The 21,655-nt window shown below is 37.3% G+C and overlaps 5 protein-coding genes across 5 annotated transcripts; 2 read left to right on the forward strand and 3 right to left on the reverse strand.

Moving 5' to 3' along the window:
- Window positions 1-106: 106 nt before the first annotated feature.
- LOC127258829 (probable glutamyl endopeptidase, chloroplastic) lies at window positions 107-7,273 on the reverse strand. Its single transcript, XM_051285850.1, has 15 exons — window positions 6,880-7,273; window positions 5,846-6,059; window positions 5,584-5,694; window positions 5,048-5,093; window positions 4,636-4,760; window positions 4,052-4,555; window positions 3,456-3,584; window positions 2,784-3,083; window positions 2,256-2,714; window positions 2,060-2,125; window positions 1,726-1,786; window positions 1,489-1,638; window positions 1,045-1,182; window positions 466-779; window positions 107-311 (listed from the first exon to the last, which is right to left on the reverse strand). Coding segments are annotated over exons 1-15 (2,877 nt in total). The 5' UTR covers window positions 7,139-7,273; the 3' UTR covers window positions 107-310.
- A 521-nt stretch (window positions 7,274-7,794) lies between these two features.
- LOC127258831 (calvin cycle protein CP12-1, chloroplastic) lies at window positions 7,795-8,458 on the forward strand. Its single transcript, XM_051285853.1, has one exon. The coding sequence runs from the start codon at window positions 7,875-7,877 to the stop codon at window positions 8,277-8,279; it is 405 nt and encodes a 134-aa protein (XP_051141810.1). The 5' UTR covers window positions 7,795-7,874; the 3' UTR covers window positions 8,280-8,458.
- On the reverse strand, window positions 8,451-9,740 carry LOC127258830 (bZIP transcription factor 53-like). The gene is made up of 2 exons (XM_051285851.1): window positions 9,634-9,740; window positions 8,451-9,432 (listed from the first exon to the last, which is right to left on the reverse strand). The coding sequence occupies exon 2, from the start codon at window positions 9,066-9,068 to the stop codon at window positions 8,655-8,657; it is 414 nt and encodes a 137-aa protein (XP_051141808.1). The 5' UTR covers window positions 9,069-9,432; window positions 9,634-9,740; the 3' UTR covers window positions 8,451-8,654.
- Window positions 9,741-11,327: 1,587 nt separating this feature from the next.
- On the forward strand, window positions 11,328-16,578 carry LOC127258703 (DNA replication licensing factor MCM7). The gene is made up of 15 exons (XM_051285648.1): window positions 11,328-11,476; window positions 11,561-11,628; window positions 11,725-11,784; window positions 11,887-12,110; window positions 12,489-12,666; window positions 12,761-12,883; window positions 12,970-13,059; window positions 13,470-13,612; window positions 14,081-14,258; window positions 14,504-14,695; window positions 14,783-14,955; window positions 15,215-15,418; window positions 15,653-15,818; window positions 15,920-16,141; window positions 16,224-16,578. Exons 1-15 carry the CDS (start codon window positions 11,446-11,448, stop codon window positions 16,326-16,328), a joined length of 2,157 nt encoding a protein of 718 aa, XP_051141605.1. The 5' UTR covers window positions 11,328-11,445; the 3' UTR covers window positions 16,329-16,578.
- Window positions 16,574-20,280, reverse strand: LOC127259063 (histidine kinase CKI1). The gene is made up of 6 exons (XM_051286210.1): window positions 20,215-20,280; window positions 19,871-20,110; window positions 19,107-19,772; window positions 18,069-19,019; window positions 16,852-17,997; window positions 16,574-16,783 (listed from the first exon to the last, which is right to left on the reverse strand). Exons 1-6 carry the CDS (start codon window positions 20,278-20,280, stop codon window positions 16,574-16,576), a joined length of 3,279 nt encoding a protein of 1,092 aa, XP_051142167.1.
- Window positions 20,281-21,655: the final 1,375 nt, after the last annotated feature.

Consider the following 21,655-nt stretch of genomic DNA (forward strand, 5'->3'; position numbering starts at 1 on the left):
TCCAAATCCAATTCATCACTGGCCACAACAAATCTTTCAGGATAGAGACTTATGGTATTAGAATCTGCAGACCAGACCAGACCAGACCAGACAACAATTGAATGAATTTAGAAGAAAATCCTGCAAACAATAGACTCAGGCCAAATCATTTTAAGAAGAATGCATCAATTATTTGGTACAAATAGTTGTTGAGAATAATATGTTCATACATCAATCGCATCACCTACTAACACAGGGTTTAATGCCACTCCAGTTGTTGATCCATTTGCAACTTGGGTGTCCCTGTCCCAATCGTATGTATGTGTATGTATCTACATCAAAAAAAAGTAGCACATCAAAACTTCAAACTGGATCACAATAACTAATGAACTTTTAACATCTAATTCCCAAATTATCTATGGAACAAGGTCCAAATCAAGAAATTGTTTGGTTATTTTGCAAAAGCTAAGGGAAATGGAATACTACCATAACGAAGACCTGCGCATGGTGTGTACTTCATCGATTTCATGATCTTGATGCTCTGCAACTCCTCCAGCAGCAGCACCTACAGCCTTATCCTCTGTATCTGAAATGCCTTTGTCAATGTTTTCATTGCCTGAATTAGGATCTTCGGCTGATGATGATGAATTGGCCACACAATACTTTTGCAGCCACCTGTCTGTTTCCCAGAGGACATGCATCACACTTTCCCATGCAGCATAACCATGACTCTCAAATGGAAGAATAACCAGCCGACAAAGTGCACCATGACCTTTCAGTGCATTGTAAAAACGTTCTGACTGCATCATCAAATGTTATTAAGGTATAAACTAGAACTTGAGGCCAAACACTGATGTAATAATAGGAGGTTAGCACCATACAAAACATCACACGGTAATTAAAGATTATCAATGTGTCACTGAGACATGAAATATCCAAGACAACTCAAAATTTCATCAAATGCAACACAATGGAAACAGCATAATAGTCATACCAACGGCAAAACCAATATAGAAACATGGGGTAGAGGGTGAACAAAATGGAGGTATCAATTTTTGATCCCACCTGCATAGTCAAGGTTCCAGAATTGTTGTCTTCTTCTCCATGGATGAGCAAGATAGGCTTTTTTATTTTATTAGCTGACATATACGGGCTCATTTCAACATAGGTAGTTAAGGCATCCCAAAGTGTCCTATCCTCATTCTGCAACAAGCAAAAAAATATATTCCAGGCTAAGCAAGATCAACACTAACTATGACTTGAACGCAATGTTGAGTTTTAACTTCTGGGGAAAAAAACACAAACAGCAAAACTAAAAGATAACTAATGTGATTAGGGAAAAACAGATCTTCCTTTTTCCAGTCCTCAAACAACTTGAGAATCATGTTCCCGTGATAGTAAGTTACATTAAACAAACAAAAAACTTTGGGAAAAAAAAAAATGAAGAACAAAGCCACTCTGCAACAAGTAAGCAGCATAACAAATTATCAGCTTAAGCAAAAGAAAAACCTGAAAGCCAAATGGTGTAAGTGTTCTGTTGTATGCTCCAGAGCGAGCAATACCACAGCAGAAGAGATGTGGTGCACGAGCAAGGAGATTTGCAGTCATGAAAGCCCCATATGAATGGCCACCAACAGCGATTTTGTTTGGATGAGCAACCTACGGATCACAATATTGGCAGAAAATCATGTGTCTACTCACTTTGTTAGTATGAATAAAAAGGTGGAGAAAAGTGGAAAGACATACTCCCCTCCGAATAACTTCTTCAACAGCAGCCTCTGCACTTGCAACAAGTTGCTCCACATATCTGATGAAGATAACATTAGATGGACAGTACAGGTAGTTGAGCATATATAAGTTGAAGAGAACTTTTAGCTCTGTACATACCGACTAGTCAAAGCTAACTATTTAGAGGAATGTGGAATCCCAAGAAATGCATTAGCAGCTTAGTCAGGCATTTTATCAATTCAAAAGTGACAGGTTTTTCTCAAAACAAAAAAAAACGTAACAGCAAGAAAAAGTCTAATATGGTTGATCAAAAATGAAAATCTTGACCATGCAGATTTGAAAAACACTATACCTATCATTTGCCTCTTCATCACCCTCTCCAATGATGGGAATGGTTGGCCCTGACAGGATGGCAAACCTGCAGATTTGCTCTCACAAATGTCATACTGTAGGATTTAGGATGTGATGGAAAGGGTTATAGCAAGTCAGATTGTCTAGATTCAAAATAGAGATTGAACTTAAAGCAGGCATGAAGATAAGAAACTTGCCTTCTTGCTAGCCAAAGTAAGGGAGAAGTCGAACCAATGCTGGAAAACTCATTTGGGGAGCCGCGAACTTGTCCAGCTGCATCTTTACTTTTGAACTCTCCAGGGTAAGACCACATTAAACAGGGAAGAGGTCCATCCCTTGCAGGATCATATTCAGGTGGAAGATATAGAGTTGCAGTAAGTTGAACCCCGTCCTTCCTATTGTATCGGATCATCTCTTTCTTTAATGAAGACAACTGGGGGTAAGGATGAGGAAAATTGGTAATCTGACACAGCTTCTTTTCTGGCCAACGTAGCATGTAATACTGGGTGTTTTCAGTTTTGGATTCTTTAGAAGTTAGTATTTTTAACTGATTAAGATGTATATCCCCATCATTTTGATCAGACATCAAAGCAACAACAGTTTCATAAAACTGTTCCTTGTCACTCTCCCATATTCGTTCTTTATTACCTGTATTTCTGAAATTCCCTGTGTCAGAGCCAACACCATTATGATATTAAAGGATAATAGAAGAACAACTAACTCACATATCAAATACATCCAAAAATGGAACATTTCCTTGTGGGGTAGCACCGCTTCCATTTAATAAGATGTATGTTCCTTCATCGTTATCCTTCCTGATCTTTGCAATCACATAACTCCCAAAGGGAGTTCTTCGGAACATCGGAGAACCAGGATCTGAGTAAACATCTTCAAAAGACCGATCAAACAGTAAGCGCGGACTCGTGCTCCCACATCCAGGTGAAATAACCCATGTTCGTATTTTCCGTGTCTTATACCAAGACTCATAAACTAATGCAAGAGAATCGTCACACCAAGAGATTCCTCTGAAACACAGAATGCAAAATTAACCAAAATAAAGTCAGTACTTGCACAACATTGGTTACTTCATAACATAATGAGGGTAAAACATTAAAAAGATTCTAAAAATTAAAAAGATTGCACTGATTCATGGAATACGAAGGCAAGTCTAAGGTAATTTGAAGTTGCCAAAATAAATCAAAAAATAAAAAAACAGCATTAAGAAAATAATAATGATGATGATGCTTAGTGTTCATCTAAATACGAATAATAATAGCAAGCTTAGGATCAAGAAATTGACGCTATATGATCTCCAACCTGCAAGCCACACACAACTGATTCGCATATGATCTAACTATACATTGATACAAGTATATTAGAAGAAGGCTTGACTGTACCCAAAGCGAAAATCAAGTTTATGCAAAACCACCGGCTGCTCATTTTCAAGTGGCTCTGCAGGTTGTGTGTAAATGATATCACGTGGAGAGACTTCTATCTTGGCATCACCACCATCCTGTGTCTCAACCCTTGTATATGGGTTTAAAGAGATAAAAAGAAATACATTAGATAAACCAACTGCACAAAAGCACTGGGTTTAGAATCATCATGGGCAATAACCCAACAAACTATTGAGGTACAACAACAGTCCCCTACAAAACCTTTTAAACTTGGACAACCTTATGAAAAATAGACAGCAAAGCATGTTCGGAAATAAAATTAATTAACTGCTGATTAATAGCCATGAAAATTAACACAAACATATGATAACAATTGTCTCCTCAATATTCCTTTACTAATATGAACAGTGTAATAAAGATACCTGCACGTAGCATTTCTTTAGATCATAATCAAGGGCACTACGAATAGCCATATATCATTAAATTTGAAAGTGTACTTTGGCATTAAATTTCAATCAAGTTACAATATTATACAATTATTCTTCTATTCTTCCAAATTACACGAACAGGAATGCACAAAAAATTAGACTGCATACCAGAAAAGTGTTGAGGGCTTATCTGCTCTCCATTGAAGTGAACGCTTTCCTTTTCGAACACTGTTATGTGCAATTGGAATATTCTCAGCAAGAGGTAAATCAAGAAGTTTCCTCAGAAAATTCCCATCAGCAGTCCAAAGATCAACCCTCTTAGGGAATCTCCCACAAGGTACATTAAATGAGTATGGTCGGTGCATTGAGGCAATCATAATGTACTTTTCATCTGGAGATGGATCAAGAGAAGTATATATAGCTGGAGTTCCAATTGGCTTCGTTGATCCATCTAAAGATACCAGAACAAGTTGAGAGGTTACATAGTAATCAAATAGATCTTCATCAAATTCATCTTTGAGAAGATCTTGAAATGTTCTTGTTTGAATGACCTCCTTCTGTTCATTAGATTGAATTTTAGGACCAGAAGGAATCAAAGGTTTCTTTGGAGGATCTCCTCGAGATAGAGGAATAGTACAAACCAACAGTGTTGAGTTGTTCAACCACACAAAGCTGAGAAGGAAATAGGAGAGACAGATTTAAAATCCAGAAAAGAATCTCTAGCAATGCTATGTAGAGGTACAGGAGCATACTTTTCAAAAACTGCATTTATAAAAATGTCTGGAGCCTGAAAAAGGGGTCTTGCTTTTCCAGTCTCAACATCTGCTATCCACAATCTTATCAGGCTACGGCTGGCATCCTCCAGTTCAAGGGTTCCCTACAAGTGGGCATGGAAAATAAAGTAAATATGGGAATTTTTCTAAATGAAACATAGTACTTATGTAGGGAAAAATTAAAAAGTAAAATAAAATAAATCAGCCATATTCCTACTTAATTTGGAGATATTTGTCCAACCAATTTCAGATAATTTTGTAGGTCATTTGAATAAATAAATAAATTCTTACATCTGCAATATCCTTGGTAATAAAGGGATTTGGCAGCAAAATGAAAGATGCGGGTAAGTATTCAATGATTATAACAAAACAACAAATTAAAAGAAAATACCTCATCAGCTCGAACACCAAAGGCCAGATAGCTACCATCATTTGACCTTATAGTAGCAGAAAAAATGAGTTAAAAGGATGATCAAGAGTTGCCCTTTATAGTAAGAATGCTGTACAAAAAATTGTGAAGACTGAATAAAAATTCTGAATTCATACTCCAGGCAAGAAAGAGAAGAACATGTACATAACACCAACTCATTCTAAGTGTCGTGTCTAAACAGAAGCAGCAGGAGGAAGCTAGATGCAATACATTTTTTCAAAATCATATACTGTTTCCTCATCCACCTAAACAACATATCTAAATGATGGTTCCTACTTCAAATCCAGAACTGGTAACCATCAAATTAAGTTAAATAAGATCAGTAGTACCCCAAATTCGTGGTCTTGTCACATAAAACATAAGCCTAACACTATAGATTCAATCGACTTCTATCAAAGAACTGAACAGCAGATGAGAAATTTTCCATTTGACTACAAAGCAAGCTTATCTTTGCTCACACACACACAAAGCATAAACAAACCAGAATTCCGTCATACCACGAAACAAAATTGATTTTTGCACCACTTGGAAGACCATGTACTTCTTTTTCAGGTCCCAATGTACAGTCCTCCATTATCTGGTAGATTCCAATCCCTGTATAATATGACCTGGAAATAAATATTACAAATTATTTCCATCTAAAGAATAGAAGTAGGAAAAATAGATAAAAATACCTAAAGCCCATCACAGTTTTATTGCCGAAAAGAAAAGAGAAGTCCATGGAACATGAAAAGGTCCAACAGTTATTATGTTACTCACATTCGACTCCGGGAATTACATTTGGGATCAATGCGAATTCCAGCAAGCTTCTCCTCAGGCCTTGCCAATTCTTCCAGAGGAGGCAATGATCTCCTTTTGAGGAAGAGTATTTTATCCCTACCAGGTGAAAATGATAGTGTTGGAAGGGGCGGAGCATCAACAATATTTCTGATCTCTGGTGGAGGAAGTCTATATCCATTTCCCTCTGATAATTCTACAAGGATGTGTGATACAGCAGATGAGAATCAGACATTTAACCTTTAAGATTGATGTGAAAATTTAAGATTCAAACTGAACACCAGATGCAGATCCTCTTCTTCTTGAATCAGACAAACAAAGATGAGAATCCTATTAAGTACTACTGTGCAGTACAAACATGAAAGGACCTAGTGATTTGTTGAGTAATGGCAAAGTTATGAGACAACAGTCACCAACTAGCTTCCTCCCAACTAGATGAAACAAAGAGTGAGCGTAAAGTCACCAAAACCAATCGGTTTGGGCGATACAGCTTGTTGAAAAACCAGGGGTGCAACAGGCCGGAAAGATAGTTTCATCAGATGAACGTCATAAAAGTACCTCTTCCACATGAATTATAATAACCTCATATAAATTGATCACAAATTTCAATACGAAGTCTGAATCTTAATCAAAGAGGTTTCCCATAGCTGACGGATGTGTGTAGGATCTAGAAAGATGAGAAAGAGCCGCTACTCGTCATTAAGAAAATAAACAGACAACAACAACAGAAGAAGAGAGAATAGCAAAAGATCATTTAACAACAGCAACACAAAAGATTTATATCTTCCGATCAAAGCCAAGCACAAAGTCACGCAAACGCTTCGGCGCGACAGGATAAAGGAAAGAGAGGTAGAGAAACAAGCCTCCCTCGAACTTCCCCGACCGCAATCACATTCATACAAAATCCAGATTACAGTGCAGAGTAACAATATCGGAAAACCCCAAGCAGTGGTCAGTATTCCGAAAATGCATTCATACACACACGAAGTCAGGAATCTAGTTTATCCAATAGTTACCTTCATAGTCAACGGTGGATGGAGAAGAATTGGTGGCGCCACCCAAGCTCTCGGCGGCGGCGTTCATGGCAACAGCGCTGCGGAACGTCATCGTCCGCGCCCCAACGGCAACTGATGACTTCGGCTTGAAGAATAGAGGGGATGGAGGGAGAGTCGATTTTAGTTTTACAGAGAGAAAGCGCGGTGAAGAGGAGAGAAGGAGAGGATGCTTGTGTGAATGAAGGAAGGAAAAGCGGGGGCAAACTTTGTGAAGGCGCATGTTAGCTAGCTGGTGAACGGATGAATATAATTTCTCCAACCTATTGGAATTTCCTTTTAGGAGTGGGTGAGTGTGCGCCTGCCTGCATCCAGGACCAGGAAGGAACCAGCCCTGCTATGAGCTACCCAATCCCACCCACCCTCCACTGCTCATCATGCTCGTGCTCATATTTACTGCATTATAGTATAATGATTTTTACTGTATCCACTCATTGATACCCAAAAACATTCACCCCACCCCAAGCTATCAGGTGAAACAGACAACAGGCCAGGACACATACAATATACCATACCATATCGATATCATAGATGTGATCATATTTGGTGAACTGTTTGAGGGAATAAAGATACCTTTTTTAAAAATGGGAATAAAGGGAGCATTCTTGAAAAGCTTCGACGGGTCCAAGTCCAACAAATTCTTATGATATCTAAGCCAAAACCGCTGGATAATTTGCCATTGGAGACCAGAAGCCAAAAAACATTTGACTGCTGATTGACTTGACTGCCAGACGGTAATTGGAGAAAAGGAAGATATTTTGTTAAAATAATATCCCGTCCACGCAACAGACGTGGAAAGCTTGGATTGGAGCTGACGCGATAAGAAATCTGTGTACACGAATCACCCGTTATTCATTTTAGGAACGCAAACCAAGATAAGTATCATATCATATCGATTGCAGGATTTTACCATCTCCATCTTCGACCAATCCAAGGAGCAAATTCTGAGTGGAGAGGAGATGTTGACGATGGCAGCAGCAGCAGCAGGAGTGAGTGCCGCGGCGGTGCCGAGCATCTACGCCCGGGCGGCGGAAGCTTCAAAACCTCACTCTATTAATTTCTCACAGCTGAACGTGAACACGCCATGGAAGAGGCCCATCGCTCGTGGAAGGATTTATGTCCCGCCGGCGGCGGCGGCGCCGGATAAGCTATCCGGTAAAGTGGAGGAAAGCATCAAGAAGGCGGAGGAGACATGCAGCGACGATCCAGTGAGCGGCGAGTGCGCGGCAGCTTGGGATGAAGTGGAGGAGCTGAGCGCGGCGGCGAGCCACGCCAGGGACAGACAGAAGGAATCGTCGGATCCATTGGAGAACTTCTGCAAGGATAATCCCGAGACCGATGAGTGCCGCACCTATGATAATTGATTCAATGCCAAATTATCATTATTATTGTTGGAGTGCTGTAGCTGGAGCAGATGTTTCTACCAGGAAGAGAATGAATCATGTGATAAAATACGAACATATTTCATACTTGCATTTGAATGAATGTCCTGTCAATGCACATATATCTTAATTATAAGTTGCAAGAAGAAACCATGAATGAAGCACTGCTTTATTTCACACAAATAGTACATCTACAGACCACAATCATTTGCTAAGTACATGGAGCAGTTCATAGGACAATACAAGAAATCCAATTAATTTAACATCCTTAAAGGTAGACCAAGAGGATCATAGTGCCTAAGGCCGCCGCTACCGGAAACTCTGCAACACCTCTCTTCAAGTTCAAGGATCCATTTCTCAACACTGGAACGCAGGGGCGGTGATTGGTTGAGCCGGGCAAGGAAGCTGCCAAGGTTCAAGTAATGTCTCGGGGATATCGGGAATATCAACGGCCAGGCCGCTAACCTCGGATGCAATTGACAGTACAGAATTGAGGGATCGAAGACGTTCGGTCAACTCCAGCACCTGAGCCCTCAGCACATTGTTATCAGAAGCAAATTTAATGTAGTTTTCAGAGGCATCGTCGATCATATGCCTCAGCTTCTTGTTTTCCTCCTGTATCTGGCTCTCCTGAGAAATTAGCTCATCCAAGCGTTGTTGCTTCCTCAATCGGGACCTCCGCGCAGATTCGCGGTTAGACTGTTTCCGCTTCCTCTTCCTCTCATCGCTCTCAACAGACTGTGCTACTTTCATCGGTTGATTTGATGCCATTCCCCCAAAAAAATGTGCAGAGCTACACTACCTTCGCGTTAACCCTAAACAGCTTCGCGGAAACCTCAGGCGTTTGACAGATGGACAGATATATCTTCAATCCCGTCAAACTAGGGTTTCAAATGCTCACAGGCCAATTCGGGAAAACACGTAAAACCAGTAGAGGAACACCACTGATAGAGAATGGAGAAGTCTAATACGACCCATCAGGTATCAGGTAGCCAGTGTCATAAAACAGCTACTGATCCAGAATGCAGAAACCCTCTGCCCTAATCTATAATTCCAAATTTCAATTCGTAACTACTAAATCGATCGCACAGAATCCACAGATCCGTATTCAGAAGAATCAATTGCCGATATAAATCTACATACGGAAAACATCGAATTGTAAGATCAGGCATCGAATCAGAACAATACCAGCCACAGATTAACAATTAACATCAGAACCAAACCAAAACACTACAAAAACACCTTAAAAATAAAGAAAAACGCAGCAGAAAATTCTAAAAGGAACAAAAAACGAAAAGCTAAAAACAAAACGTAAAAGAGACAATGAGAGTCATACCTGAGAGGAGCTCTTCCGGAGCCTGTTGGGAGAAGATTGCGAGGTATAAAAGCGGCGATATTTATAGGAGTGGCGAATGGGAATTTCGGGCATTAAACTGATTTATATAATATTTAAAATTACCGAGATAGTGCCACAGTGTAATGATTTGGAGACTCCAGGATCCGAGATCCTTAAATAATAAAAACCGCATATTTTGGCTTTGTAATGCTTATGGACGACGAGTCCCGGCGCCCCGAGTTATACCTCACGCGCTGTACTTGGGTGGCTGATTTTAGAGACACAGCTAAGAAATTGAATATGATTTGACTACAGTGATATCTTTCTAATCTTTATTAAACTTGGCAAATTAAATTTGGAAGAAGTATTTATGTAAGTAAAATAATCCGAATTTGTGTGAATGCATGAATAAATACTGATTAATTTATCTTAAAAAATAAATATTTTATTTACAATATGATAATTTATAATGCCTGATTTTGATATTATTGATAGCATAGCAGCTACAAGACAGCACGTAAATTAAAGTATAATTTAAGGACACAATATCCAAATGCAGTAAATAAACTAATAATATATGTTGTGTTATTGAATCATATTTTTTATTTGTTTGGGGCAGCATCTTAATTCATTCCATCATAAAATAGATGATGAATGGAAAGACAATTTTATCCCTAATATGGTGTGTTTGTTGTGATATAATAATACAATATAATACTAATATTTTTGTTTATACCAGGACCGTAATTACTAAAACACGAATAAATTTAAATTTATTTGAGACATATCAAAGCTACAGAACAAATATATTAATGTTCCATTGAGGAACATACCGTAAAGTGCCATTTAGTTTAGCAGAGGCCAAACTGTGATTGTATTTTGGTGTATAGAAATAAAGTTAGGATAAATAAATTAGGGTTTGTTGAGTCGTGAAATTTTATGTCTCATTTTAGTATTTTAACTTATTTTATTTTTAAAGATCAAATTAAAAACTTATTTTTATTTATTATATTACATCAAATTTTCAGTTTACATAAAAAAATAAAATAAAAATCATATTAATACATATTTATATAACATCAAACAATTATTTTAATTTAAAATTAACATTTCTCAAATAAACACAATCTAATTAGATGAAGATCTAATATTAAATTATAAAAGAATAATTATTAAAGTTAAATTTATATTAATATATTAGAACGAGTAATATTATTTTATACACCTTAATAACATATTTATTATAATATAGTAAAGCTTGCTACACAAAATTATCTTATATTTAATAATTAAAGTAAACATGATATTAATTAATCTTATGATCATTTAATTCATAAAAATAATTTAGGTATTATAATCAAATCCTTAAAAGAAACGTTGTGTTTGTTAAGTGTTGATGTGATGTTTTGAACTTGAGGAAAATTCTTTAGATGAACGACAGAATTTTGACAAAATCTTAGCGACGAACACATCCTAAATAATTATGCACTTATTTATAGTCTATGCTGTAAACAATGAGCGTTTACTATCGGTCCACAAATACATAAGAGGCCCACCGGGTCCAGATAAAACGCGAAATTATCAGCTTGGGGGTTTAAATAACAATATATAAAACCCAAGGTACTTAATTGCAATTTGCAGCTTCCTTCACTTTCCCGCCAAAACCCACCTTCAGTATCCCCACACCTCTCTATTTTGCCGCCAGTCTGCAGCTCCGACTCCCAACGCTTATTAACTCTGCAATCCTCGATCCGGCGTCTCTCATTTCTACACTCGCACACAAACGCAACAGGAGAAGCTTACACCGGCGAAATGAACGACCTCGACTTCAACAGCGACAAAGGCAAGCGGCAACCCTAGCTCGTCGTATTCCGTGAATGTATTTTGTGCGTGGCTTAGTTTATTAACTGTTTTAGAGTTTTTGCAGAAACCGCGAAAGATTTCCTGTTGAACTTTGCAGATCCGAATGGCGGGGCTAAATACATGAGCATTCTTGTAATTCCCACAACTATGTTTTGTATTGCGTCTCATCTTTTGAAAGACGAAACATTTTTGGATTTATCTTAATCCCTTTCTTTATATATATTCCAGCAAGAAGTAGCCAACAGGAAGACTAAGGCCATACAAATCGAGCTGGAAGACTTAATTAATGTTCGGTCTCGCTAGTTGTACCTTTTTTCTGCTGCATATTATCTTATGTTGGAGGAAGAACATTTCTATTAATCTTTTGGTTTTTATCTGGCAAAAACACAGTATAAAGATTTAGACGAAGAATTTGTGAGACGAGTCACAGAAAATACACGGCGATACATTGGAATATTTGCGAATGCAATTGACGAACTACTGCCCGAGCCAACAGAGGTGTTACTGGACGACGATCATGACATTTTACTGACTCAAAGGGTAGACGAAGGAACTGAGACTGGTGGTGGCTCTGATCCACAAAAGAGGCTGCCTCCTGAGATCAAGAGATTCTAGTAAGCTTCAAGAAAGATCCTAAATCGTAATTTTGAATTTTGGATTGATTCCACGATAAAAATAAAAAATAAAAAAATACTTGTTCACTCGTAGTTAGCTTAGTATATGTAACTTGGAATAATTGTTTGTCTGGCCCTTTCCCTATACTGAGGTATAATGTTTTGTGCTTGAAGATTATATAGAATTGCATCCAGTGACTCTGGGGATTGTTTTTATATTACTATTTTCAAAGTCTATTGCTGAAGTAATTATTGGTGTCTTCTATTAGTTGTATTACTAAAAAACCAAAACAATTGAATTTTGAAAAATAATCATCCTTTTCTCCCGATCTCCTGGGAAAGGTAAGGACTTCTAACACTGTCTCTTTGTGGAATCAGTGAAGTTTATATTAAAGCATCTTCGAAAGGGCGTCCTTTCACAATTAGGGAGGTTAAAGCTTCATATATTGGGCAGCTTGTAAGGATATCTGGTATTGTGACACGCTGCTCTGATGTCAAGCCTCTAATGCAAGTGGCTGTTTATACATGTGAAGAATGTGGATTCGAAATTTATCAGGTTCCAATTCTGATCTTCATATACATTAAAAGCCTTGCTATTTACCAGTTCTCACACTCGCAATACTTACCCTGCTTAATTATATGTGACACAGGAGGTAACTGCTCGAGTTTATATGCCTCTGTTTGATTGCCCCTCTGATCAATGCAACACAAATCGAGCTAAAGGGAATCTTATCCACCAACTCCGAGCTTCTAAGTTTCTGAAGTTTCAAGAGGTTTGCTGCCCAGTTATAATTTTTTAGTGTTGATTTCAAGCACTCTAAAGAGTTCCTAGCTTTTGACATTTAATATTGTCTTTCAGGCTAAACTCCAGGAACTAGCTGAGCATGTCCCGAAGGGTCACATTCCTCGGACGCTGACTATTCATTTCAAAGGTGAACTCACGAGGAAGGTTAGTCATATTTGCCATACTTTGGAGTTTCTAGAGATGGCGTCTTGATTCATCATAAAACAGTATCTGGTTTGATTTGTTGGCTTATATGCTACACTTGAATGTGCTACAAGAGTCAGTGGTCAATGACAAACGGTCATGCCCACTTTTACTAGCACATGGTCATGCATGGTGTACCTCATTTTGGCAATGTGTAAGGTATCTCACATACTTTAGTTTATGGTGACTAAAGACATGTAGCAGACATTGTTTTGTTGCTCCAGTAATATTATTGTAGTAAATAAATTCAGTAGTTTTGAAAGGATTAAAAAATTTCCCACTGAAACTGTTGCCTTAGTACAATCCTTAATTACATGTTCTGTTTTTCATTTTCTTCCATTTCCATAACCATGTTCTTTTCCATATTGTAGGTTTCTCCTGGTGACATTGTTGAGCTGTCAGGTATATTTCTTCCTATCCCCTACACAGGATTTAGGGCAATGCGAGCTGGCTTAATTGCGGACACGTACTTGGAAGCCATGACTGTCACGCATTTCAAGAAAAAATATGAGGAGTAAGCATTTTACTCTAATTTTCTGTCTAATTGTTGGTAATTAACCACTATTTTGAGACATCAAAGAATGGTTTGATTAAAACTACATCAAAGAATAGGAGGCAACTAGAATCTTGTTGAAATGCTGCGCTTAAGGGCTTATATTTTCATATATAAGCACTTGTTTCTGGAAAGATATTTTAGAAGGAATCAGAGTTCAATTATTAATTTCTATCTTGAATGGGAAAATAACTAGAAATAATGTTATTTAAGGTAATTTCTACTTGATTGGAGTTTAATTTATCTGTGTAAACTATTATTTTTCTATATACTTGTGAAGTATTATTGTTCTTCTTGTGCTTCCCTGAATGTAGCTGCCTTTCTCTGTTTCTCATTCTTAAGGCATGTTTCTAGCTTCTTGTATTAATAACACACATGGGTAAATATGGATTACTTCTCCAATAAATTAATTGACTTTTTGATGTGCAGATATGAACTTAGGGGGGATGAAGAAGAGCAAATTGCTCGCTTGGCTGAGGATGGCGATATCTATAATAAATTGGCTAGGTCATTAGCCCCAGAAATTTTTGGGCATGAAGATATTAAAAAAGCTCTTCTTCTTCTCCTTGTTGGTGCTCCTCATCGAAAACTGAAGGATGGGATGAAGGTACAGTGATATTGAGAGATTTTCTCTGTTAGTTATGTGTTCACTTCGACCAAGCTGAGTGCCTACAATTCGAGCAAAGCTCTTTATTTCTTTATCACATCCTACACAATCTCTGTTTTCACATAATTTGTCATCTTGAACAGCTTCAAGAATCAAATATGTATAGGAAGTACCTATTTTCTTCAAACCTAAGCGATATCAATGCTTCCATGTTTAAGATAGTAAGTGTCCTCATGCCATGACAGATAAGAGGAGATATACACATATGCCTGATGGGTGATCCTGGTGTGGCAAAAAGCCAACTTCTCAAGCATATAATAAATGTTGCACCTAGAGGTGTGTATACAACTGGAAAAGGAAGCAGTGGAGTTGGTCTGACTGCAGCTGTTCAGAAGGATCCAATCACCAATGAAATGGTTTTGGAAGGTGGAGCTTTGGTAAGATTTAGTGTATACTTTTGGATCTTCCGTTTATCAGGTCTCCCTTTCATTAAAGGATAACATAAGCACTGGAGCTTGAATTAGGTACTGGCGGATATGGGTATCTGTGCCATTGATGAGTTTGACAAAATGGATGAATCAGATCGTACATCAATACATGAAGTAATGGAGCAGCAAACTGTTAGCATTGCTAAAGCTGGTATTACTACATCTCTGAATGCACGGACTGCTGTCCTAGCTGCTGCCAATCCAGCCTGGTAATTGGTCCCTAAACTCAGCTACTGATTAATTATTTATATATACATATACTAATGCTATCAAGGAGAAGTTACATGAAACTAGGAATTAATGAAAAAAAGACTAGGAGTATTAAATTAAATAGAACAAGTATCCATTCTTTAAAGTGAGCAAAGTCCTCAGGGCATAGATAACCTTATTTGTAAGGCTCATTTTGTATTAATTAAGTCTTCCAAATGCTTTCTCTAATAGTTCTGCCAACTTTCCTTTGTGCTGAAGGGGGAGATATGATTTAAGGAGAACACCTGCTGAGAATATTAATCTGCCTCCTGCACTTCTATCAAGGTTTGATCTTCTGTGGCTGATTCTAGACCGAGCAGATATGGATATCGATCTTGAAATGGCTAGGCATGTTCTCTATGTCCACCAAGCTAAGGAGTCTCCAGACATTGGATTTACTCCACTCGAACCTTCAGTCCTCAGGTAACTTTCCCACATGATTTACTTTTTGAACTTCATTGGTAGGAACATTAGCAATCGTATCTTCATTTTTTTTTTTTTTTCGGCAACCTATTGCAAACTTACTTTAATCCGTAGCTATTCCTCTAATTCAATACTGGAGTGGTTCATATCCTTGTTGTCACATCATGAATATGGCATCTGATCCATTAAACTAAACATAGTCGTGGGAACCTGAACTCTTCTGATGGTTATTAGGGCATATATCTCTGCTGCAAGAAAACTTTCTCCTACTGTGCCAAGGGAATTGGAAGAATATATTGCAAGTGCATATTCCAGTATAAGGCAGGAGGAGGCAAAATCAAGCACACCTCACTCTTATACAACAGTTAGAACTCTACTCAGCATTCTGAGGATATCAGCAGTAAGCTTTCACTTTATTAGCCAACAGTACATATACATAAATTCTTTTTCAAGTCATTCACGTTATCTATTCTGCAAGTAATTTAAATTTAACCTTTTCAGGCTCTTGCAAGACTCAGGTTCTCCGACTATGTTGCTCAGAGTGATGTAGACGAGGCACTTAGGCTGATGCAAATGTCCAAGTTTTCCTTGTATTCAGATGACCGCCAAAGATCTGGCCTGGATGCAATTTCTGATATATATTCAATCTTAAGGGATGAGGCTGCAAGAAGTAACAAGATGGATGTGAGCTATGCTCATGCTCTCAACTGGATTTCAAGAAAGGTTTGTTCCTAAAAACCTGGTAAACCTTACCGGTTGCTGTTAACTCGAGAGATCTTAATGAACGATACTTGCTGTTTTACAGGGGTACAGTGAAGCTCAATTGAAAGAATGCTTGGAAGAATATGCTGCCTTAAATGTTTGGCAGATCCATCCAAACACATTTGACATCCGTTTCATAGATGCTTAACATTAGGTTTTATTACATTCTACTGCTAGTTGAAGGTTCTGTATAATTTATTTTCCTTTAGAATGCAAGCCCGGGTCAAGATATGCGTGTTACAAACAAGAAGCTACCTTCTGATTGTGTGTAAGTCATTAGATGACCTGAAATCAATTCATTCCAATCCCCATTCTGTGATAAATTCTCAAACTTTGTATCATGAAAAAAAGGAAGAAGAAAGATGTGCTGCTAAAGAAATATATAAACATACACTAGTTTGTAGTGTATAGATCAAACATGACTCTGGAAAGATGAGTTTTTTTAAGTGGCTTGGTCAAATAAGCATCCGCCCCAGCCTCCATCATCGCTTCTAACTCCTCTCCTTGCTGGTGAGCCGTCAAAGCAATTATTGGAGTATGAAACTTATTTAACTCGGCTTTTCTAATCTCTGCAGTTGCCTCAACGCCATTCATCACAGGCATCTGCCACAATTAAACAATACATTTTATTATTATGTCTATATTCACTAGATAAATAAATAAATAATTACCTGGCAATCCATGAAGATACAATCAAAAGGAGGTGATAGTGGACGACCAGCATTTTCAATATCATCCTGCTGCAGTCTTCGGTAGAACTCCTGACAGGCTTCTGCCCCATTTTCACAGGTAACTGCATCAGCACCAAGCTGTTTACACACAGCACTCGCAATCCTTCGCCCCACAAGATCATCATCAACAACAAGAACCCTCTTCCCCTCCATTGGATTCTTGCTGCTTGAACCTCCAACCTCTTCAATTTCAGACTTCTTAGCTACCCCAAAACTGTGCTTGGGAATTTTCCCTCTCACCCCACTTTTACTCGATGCACTGCTGGAGCTGGTTCTTGTTCCCCCAAAACTCACTCTTTTACTTAATGGTAATCTTTCTTCTTCTCTTGCTATGGCCCCTCCAAGTTCAGGTAAAAGCCTCACTGCCTGACGCAGCCGTGATCCATGGAATGGCTTGGAGATGATCAAATCTGACCGAGGCAACCGATCCATATCCATTGCATGGGAGCTACTGCTGCTCATGGTTGGATCATACAGCCAAATAGCTCTACTACTGCACCTCTCATTCAACCCTCTTCTAAATTCAGCTACAGCTTTCCAGGTCTCCTTAAATGGACCTGCACGAATGTCGATCACTAGCAAAATGAAGGTGAATGAACGAACATGAGCACTTCCCTTCTTCTTCGATGCAAGAACATTGTCCATTATTTCGTCCCTCGCGCTCAAAGTAACATCCCTTGATCGCATGCTGGACGTCCGCGATGCAGCTCCATCACTCCTTGAATTCGTCGAAGAGCTGTTGTTGTAATAGTATGACAGGTTTAGCTTTTGGTTAATTTGTTTGAGAGCTGAAGGTAGGCGCTCGTCCTCCCCAATTACTCTCACTTTTATCCCCAATCTCTGCATGAATCCCTGCACGACTTTCCTCCTTTTTGGATTGTGGATGAAGAGTATGACTTGTGATCTTTCTGAAACACGAGACTTATACGAATCACTCAATACACCATCGCCATTAGACTCAATATCATGAGCTCTTGTCTCTGCTACTGCTGCAGCTGCACTAAGGAAGACATTAAATCTGAAGCAAGTTCCTCTCTCCCCTACATCTTTATTCACAAGCCTTATCTCCCCTCCCATCAAACGAACCTAATCCAACACAAAAATCATCAATCAGAAAACAAAAAAAACAGAGATATTTAAAGTTCAGAGTTTAATACCAGTGACTGCACAATGCCGAGCCCCAAACCAGTGCCTTCCTGCCCTGCTACACTTTCTTTAACTTGCACATAATTTTCAAACACTGCTTTTTGCTTCTCTTTGGGAATCCCTTCGCCTGTGTCGCTCACCTCAAACACAAACTCGACACAATTCGAATCCCTCTTAACATTATTGTTCCCACTTTCAGATTCAGATTCAGCCTTGAAGCACAGTAGACACTTCATTGAGCTGTTCACATTAGAAGCAATTATCTCATTTTCAAGGCTCTGCTTTCTTGTCCACGCGCCAACTGTCACATCTCCCTCCGACGTAAACTTCACTGCATTACTCACCAAGTTGCTCAAAATCTGCTTCAGCTTCCCTCTGTCCCCTCTCACTCGACTGCATTTCGACACCGAGCCATTGCATGGATCCAAGATTATGTCCACACCTTTCTTTATACCAAGTGGATGATACAAATCCACCACATTCTCCAGCAATTCTTCCATGTCGAATTCTTCCTCGTCTAGCTGCATCTTTCCAGCTTCTATCTTACTCGTGTCGAGAATCGAATTCAATATGCCTACAAGATCTAACGTGCAACTATCCATCTGTGACAGGTTTGTCAGCAGTTCTTGGAGCGAAAGCCGCCTTCTTGAAACTTCATTATAACACAAATCTATTAGACCTCTGATCCCTGCCAATGATGCTCGAATGTCGTGGCTTGCACTAGCAAAGGCTAGACTTTTGTTCATACTTTTCCTTTCGGCTTGCTGTGTCGCTTCCTTTTGGTTGATCAGATCGCGGCACAGATGCATCTCTCGTCTTAAGCATTCAACAACCAAATAAACAAAAGCACATATCATCGCCACCACGACGCCGATCATTATTAAGAGCAAAGCAAATGCCCACCTGATGTTCTTGTCGATGTTGCTAGAAAATTCGTTGCTCGGCACTGCCAACACATATACCTGAAATCAAACCAAAGAAATGTATCTCTTAGCTTGCAAAGTTTTTCCATTTACATAAATATTTGTAATAAGTGTTTATACTCTTACCAATTGTAGTCCTGCAATTTCGACTTGCGAACAATGCATTTCGAACTTTCTATCCCAAATGGACAGAACAGAGCCACCATTGTTGGAACCACAAGTGATGTCTCCTGCTGCATAAACTTTATCTCCATCACTACTGACTAATTGCAACGAAACATGATCATCGGTCAAAACTATGCGCATGCCGGGAATTCCCTGAGTCAGAACCTTCCCATCCTTTGTAGCCAAATAGAAGCTTCCATTGTAAATGGCTAATTCAGAAACCAAAAATTCGACAATAGGTTCCAGCGAAAATCCTAAAGAAACAGCACTTTTTCTGAGCATTCCGGCTGTACTAAGCAATAAAATGTCCGAATCATTGCCCCAACCACTGGCAACCGAGACAAATACATTGGTGCTGTTCAGTGCATTCTGAACCCAACTTGAATTCACCACAGCAGATGGAGGAAACTTAGTGGCATCACCATACAACTTTCCCGCGTTTCGATCAGCTGTTTGAACGTACCAAGTGTAGCTATTGCTGCTGTTTTGAAATGTAGAGTTTGAGTAGAGTGCATAAGGCTGATCACCTTGGGTATAATATGCAAAGAACAATCCGTCCAATCCAATGTAAGAAATCTGCTTCAGGTATGGAATTGTCGACAATCCTTGAAATAATGCCGACGCAATCTGCAATGTTGGAAAAGATTATATTCAAACAAACAAAGAAAGGAAAAAATACCATAATTATGTGATTGAAGGGATCCATATTTGAAGGTTTTTAATACCTTGGATTTGATAATGTAGAATTGGAGACTATTATCACCCAACGATGAATTCAACATTCTTACTAAGTTTGTAGCTGTTGAATTGATAGAAGAAAATAACATCGATGTTCTATGAATCAGCCTAAAATCCAATTCTTGATCAACTTTGCCTTCAATTAACTTCACTTGATCTTCGATTCTTCTAACTTTGGTATACCACAGTGGAACCAAACAACCAGCTATAGCCAATACCACAACAATCTGCATGGAATTTTCAATATAACCAAGATATAAAATTTAAAGACTTTCTGATATATGTTATTAAAAAATTAATAATAATAATAATAATAACAATTGTAACTTACTATGATCAGGAGAGAGTAAAAGGGATGCAGAGCTATGATTCGTTTTATCTGAGATCTGATTGTCATTCTCTACTACTTAAGATATACCTGAACTAAGAAAAAACAAAAAATAAAAATCAACATTAAAAAATAAAAAAGGATAATATAACACAAGTTTCTAACGATAATCTTAAAATCTCATGTATCACCTTAGGAGATTCTTCAATAATTGGCATTCATTTCATGCGTAAAAAAAAAAAAAAAATCACACCAATTTTATAGAAGATCTTTTATAAATTCCTATAGACTTTTTTCTTGAGAAATTCTTGAAAACATAAGAAAATTGATCAAATAGTATAGCATAACACAATTGAAGAAATTTATTGTGAAAGTATATACTCATAAAATATTCTTAGATTTTTCATATAAATTTATAGTATCTGATTTCTTTCAATTTAAACTTGCTCCAAAAGATTAGTTTTCAAATTGAAAAAGTTGGAAAAAGGAAAAAAATAAATAAATAAATCTAGTAAATAAAATATATAAATAAGATCTTGTATTTATTAATGGAATAATGTAATAATTACTATTTGCATTAGAAAGGAAAACTTTCCTTATTACGAAGATATGATTGAATAGCTCAATCATACAATATTTATATTCATCATAGTATATTAGTTTATTATTATTATATATATATATATATATCTTATTTTTTAAAATATAAATAATTATACATAAAAAATAATAATAATATAATCATAATTGTTTTTGCTCAAATATATGCTTGATATAATAATAATAATAATAATAAATTTACTTTCCTCCCTATGTATATGTATATGCTAGTAAACCTCATTAATATAATCATAATTAAAATTATAGATGAATGGAAAGATCGATTCAATTCATAACTCGCGTATACAAAGTGATGGAATGAAACTAAAATAACATACAGTTTGTTTCTTTGAATTTGAATTTGATCAAATTTAATAATAAAATAATATATGCTGTGATGTTTATAATAATATATATATATATATTTTTAAAATAAAATCACAATAATAAAAATTGAGAAGAAAAACTCACAAAAACGGCTCATAATATATAAACATAATTTAATTATAATTTTATATTTATTTTTACATTCAAAATAATAATTTCATATTTATGCTACATTTGATCTACATTAAAAAATTCAGATCTAATATAATTTCATTTAAATTTATTCTTTTTAACATAATTCAAAAGTATTAAACATATATTTAAAAAGAAGATTTTTTGCTACAACACTAACATACAAATAAACCATTAAATCAATCATACATTATATACACATATATACATAGAAGGTTGGGTAATTACCACTTTATTGTTCTTCGGTTTAGGATTGTCTCCATAGAAAACAACAACTAATTAAATTAAATTAAATTAAATTAATTAACTAGTCGAGCATCACCAC

The sequence above is a fragment of the Andrographis paniculata genome, unplaced genomic scaffold (assembly GCF_009805555.1).
Source record: "Andrographis paniculata isolate CXL003 unplaced genomic scaffold, ASM980555v1 Contig5END, whole genome shotgun sequence".
NCBI lineage: Eukaryota > Viridiplantae > Streptophyta > Magnoliopsida > Lamiales > Acanthaceae > Andrographis > Andrographis paniculata.